The 4,710-nt window shown below is 38.2% G+C and overlaps 1 protein-coding gene across 1 annotated transcript; it reads left to right on the top strand.

Moving 5' to 3' along the window:
• The first annotated feature begins 1,645 nt into the window (after window positions 1-1,645).
• On the top strand, window positions 1,646-2,832 carry LOC105553661 (keratin-associated protein 26-1). Its single transcript, XM_011999783.1, has one exon. The coding sequence runs from the start codon at window positions 1,921-1,923 to the stop codon at window positions 2,554-2,556; it is 636 nt and encodes a 211-aa protein (XP_011855173.1). The 5' UTR covers window positions 1,646-1,920; the 3' UTR covers window positions 2,557-2,832.
• The last annotated feature ends 1,878 nt before the right edge of the window (window positions 2,833-4,710 follow it).

Genomic DNA, 4,710 nt, shown 5'->3' on the forward strand with positions numbered 1-4,710 from the left:
GGATCTACTGTATAGAATTGTGAGGACAAAGTGAATGGCACATGTGGGCACCCACAGTAAAAGGTTTTTCAGGGTAGGCATTCCATGAATGCCAGGTTCCTCTTATTCCACACCCCTTCTCTTCATGGAAAATCATCCAAGTATACACAGAACATGTAGCATACACACCTATCCACACATACACACAAGCGTATTGATGTACTAATGACACAGGTATTGGGCTCTTTGTATTAGAGAAGAGCAGACACAAGGAGTATCAACATACAATTTCATAAGCATTCAGCCAAATATGGCTGTACCTATTACGAACGCCATTCAGCTGATGCCTCCAGGATTTCACAAGAAGACTCCAGCCACTGTATACACAGAGTATCAAGTGATGTCCAAAGTATACAAAGTATTCGGTTATACAAAGAGTGTTAGGTAGTAAGAGCCTGGGGATGGAGGTACATCAGGTACGAATCATCTGACCTAAAATACTGAGATAAATTCAACATGTTAGTACAGGACCTCAGGGATGATACCATTTTATTTTTGTATTTCTCCCCCTGGTAGTAAAATAGTCCGGTGTTGCCTCATTGAGAATCCAGACTTCTATTTCAGAGATTTTACCCCTCCAGGACAGAGGGAGACTTGATAAGCACGAGCATGTCCCTCAAACACCAAAATAGAAGAAAGTGTTACGATTTAAATTGACTATTTAGCCAAAAGGAATTGGAATTTAGAGCCAGCAGATAATTTAAAATCCCATTCAAATAGCTACTGGAGGCACTGGGTATGTCAGTATGAGAAAAATACAGAGGGATAGTTGAAACTAACTACAATCATACATTTTTTAAAACAACTTTTACCAGAAATATGTGTTCTCAAATGGCCTTTAAAGTACTCAAACCTAGGAAAATAATACTTTATCCTGATGCTATTCCCTATGTAAAGCAGTTTAGAAGCTCCTTTTTGGAAATTGACATCAAGACCAATGTAGAAAGCAAAATAAATTCATGTCAAATTCAATGTATTTTTTTTAACTAAGAACAATATTTTTTCAGTTGGAATATGAGAAATGATGCAATACATAAGCTTAAAATAATCATGAAAAATATCAAGTTGCCTGACTTTCTTTAAGGGGTCTATTTATTTGCTTTTGTTCGCAGTAGGATATATAATTTTAACTGAACCCAACTTCATTATCTATATTCAAGAATACCTAAAACATAAGCCAAGGTGTCAGCTTGACTTGGTTTATTTATTTATTGAAATGAGTAAAATGAGCACATATTTTTGAGTAAAGATATTTTGGTAGAAAGTCAAGTCCAAACACAATTCTGAAATAACGCAAATCATAACTTTGAGAAATAAATTCTAATCAAGCAAAATATACTGAAATTGTCCATATTTCTGTCCTATAGTTTGCAAGGATTTTCATTTTCTCGTACACTTGCTTCCAAGTTATTTACTTTTGGCAATTTCCAAGAATAGAATTTTTCTTCAAAAAGATTTAACTTGTCACTGTTTCAAAGAAGTTGCTACAACTTTCAAAGAGAATTCTAAGAGAGGAATGTTAAGAATGTTTGTGCAATGGTGGTTATCATTGGAATAAGTACATAGACTTTAAAATGTGTCTGTTTTGTTTGGATAATTTAAGAAGGATAGATCCTATTAAAAAGCAGTCGCATTGGTTTATAGATAGACTTAATCAATGGATGGCATTGCAAGGAGCATCCAGTTTTATGGAAGGTGGAGGCATCACTTCCTTGGCTATAATAAAGAGTTCTGATGCATCCTCATACAACAAGAGGAAGAGTCCGTACGCAGAAGCACAACCTTCTAGGGATATATAAAGGGTCAAGTCAAGAAAGGGCAGAACAAACTTGAGACACTCGCTTCTTTCCCTCAACCGCAGCCTGCTCTCACAACCTCACTATGTCTTGCCCCAACTACTGCTCTGGAAACTGCAGCTCAGGATCTCTCAGAACCTCCTGCCATATTCCTCTCACCTCCATCGCCCTCTGCCCTACCAACGTCAGCTGTGGAGATGTCCTCTGCTTACCCGCTAGCTGTCAAGACCCTACCTGGCTCACAGACAACTGCCAAGAGACCTGCAGTGAACCAACCAGCTGCCAGCCGGCCCACTGTGAGACCGGCAACCTTGAAACCTCTTGCGGTTCTTCCACTGCCTACTACGTGCCCAGGCCCTGCCAAGGAAGCAGTTTTCTTCCTGCTTCTTCTTTCGTCTCCAGCTCCTGCCTTCCACTATCCTGTAGACCACAGAGCTACGTGTCCAGCGGCTATCGTCCACTGAGGCTGCTGCCCAATAGTTACCAGCCCATAGGAGGCTGTGTGCCCAATGGCTATCGCCCCCAGTCCTGCTTCTCCAACAGTTGCCAGCCCCAAAACCTCCTCACTTCTGGATGCCAACCCTCGAGTTGCTTGGCCTATGGTCCTCAAACTTTTCACGTTGTGTCCAGCAGCCTCAGACCTCTGAGGCCTCTGTTCAGTGGTTGCCAACCTCTGACCCATGTGTTCAACACGTGTCGTCCATCTTGCTCTGGACTGTGAAACTAGTAGATTCTTTGTTCCGGTAAATAATCACTCTGAGGATCCAAAACAAAAATTCAAACTCCATGGACTTTTGCTTCTTTACTAGTAGCAACTGATGTTTCTTAATTTTACTCTGCCTGATCTAATGCAAGATGCTGCTGTCACATGTTTTATCTTGCTTTCATCTTTCCTTGACACCAAAAAAAATTAGTTTACAATGGTATTCAATGTTGCTCTGTTGTGGGAAGAATGTATTTTATTTGCACTATAATAAATGAGATTTAGTCCGAATTAGGAATGTGGTTCAGTGGTTTGTGTTTCATGACTTAGTTTTAACACAGAAATGACCAACGTCAATTTCTTGCAAGATGACTGAATTGGACAAGTGATACTCAACCATATATTCTTTTTGACAGTAGAGGGATTGTGTGATGGTTTATTCCTTAAGCTGCTTTTTAGACTTCTGACGCTATGTACTTGAGAGACCCTAAAAGTCCTTGGGGAAAGTTATTTTGAAAAGGAAAAATTAGGAATGATGTCTCTTATCTCTCTATCCTACTGAATGCACTTCCACCAGAATGTTCTTTCTAATTGCAAAACTAACCAAGTTTCTGCTTAAGCCTTTGTTGGCTTCCTATAATCTATTCCCATAAGATAAATATTCAAACCTCTTAACATGACACCTAGTTTCTCCCACCCTCTTTCTCTCCCGCATCTCTCTGGTTTCATCATCTTTTGCTCAATATTGCAAATAAGAAAACTAAGCTTCTGCAATCCTGACTTACACATAGGTCCCCAAACACATGCTTTTTACAATCATCCAACCTTTTGCATATGTCATCTTTGAGAGCAGTATGTTCTCAGCTCTGTTTTGAAAACTCATACTTGCTTTTAAAAAACACAGTCCAAGTTCATTAATTAATCTTTTGATTTATTCAGAAACAAATGTACTGCTTGCATACTATATGCCAGGCACAAAAGATACTGAGGTGAACAAAACAGTCCTGAACTATGGCAGAATTTATCAGAAGTTATGTGCTATGGGACATGTAACAATTAAAGATACATTTTTTTCTCTCACTCAACCTAAAATGTGTATGGGTATATACTTCACAAATTAAAATAAAGTTGTAAAGGCATGAATATTTACCTTTTTGAGGAACTGGAATAGCTAGAAAAGCTAGAAGCTGTATCGCTGTGTAAGAAAGTGATTGGCAGGTGCTCCTCGCAGCTGTTCCCTTTAGACAAGACACACACTTGTGATTTTCAGTTCCATCATGCCCTAGAGACTTCCTGACAGTGAAGCAGAATGTCAGTTCCACTTACTATCATGATCATGCCGCTGTTGTTAATTTCATTCTGGTTCATCATTTCCGTTATTCGCTTGCTCTCCTGGATATTTTGAATTTGTGACATCTGTATTCCTTATTTTTTGAAGCCTTTCCCCAGCCCTCTCTCTGCCCCTCACCCTAATCACACATTGGCTGAGCCTGAATTTTATGTCACTCATACGTCTATTGTTAATCTTGTTGAACTGTTATAAAATGAGATTTTAGTTAACATATAACACACATAACTAATTTTTGCATGTTCTTGGACTGTAAAATGAAATTATAAAGTATTTACCCATTGGTTTCTGTCTTCTTTTACTAAATATTATGTTTATAAGATTTTTCCATATTGTTATATCTACCAGTAGTCTTTTGATTTTTTTGTGTGTGTAATATTCAAGGTTAAAACACCAAAATATATTTATACATTCTTTTGTTGATGAGCATTTGGGTTGTTTCCAGTTTGGATCTATTAGAATTAGTGTACAGAATATTCTTGTATTCTTGTGCTATATTTTAATAAACATCTGGAGATATTTCTGTTTGGCAATATGTGTAAGGGTGCAATTAAGTTATGTAGGATGTGCTTATTCAGCTCTATTTTATGCCATTACAAAGTTATGCCTTGCGGTTATGCTAACATTGACTTCTACTATCACAGTATGAGAATTCCAGTTGTTCTACACCCTCACCAACACGTGAAGTTGTCAGCCTATTTACATTTAGCATGTCTTTTTTTTATATATATACTTTAAGTTCTAGGGTACATGTGCACAACGTGCAGGTTTGTTACATATGTGTACATGTGCCATGTTGGTGTGCTGCACCCATTAACTCGTCA

The sequence above is a fragment of the Mandrillus leucophaeus genome, unplaced genomic scaffold (genome assembly GCF_000951045.1).
Source record: "Mandrillus leucophaeus isolate KB7577 unplaced genomic scaffold, Mleu.le_1.0 Scaffold600, whole genome shotgun sequence".
NCBI classification, from domain to species: Eukaryota; Metazoa; Chordata; class Mammalia; order Primates; family Cercopithecidae; genus Mandrillus; species Mandrillus leucophaeus.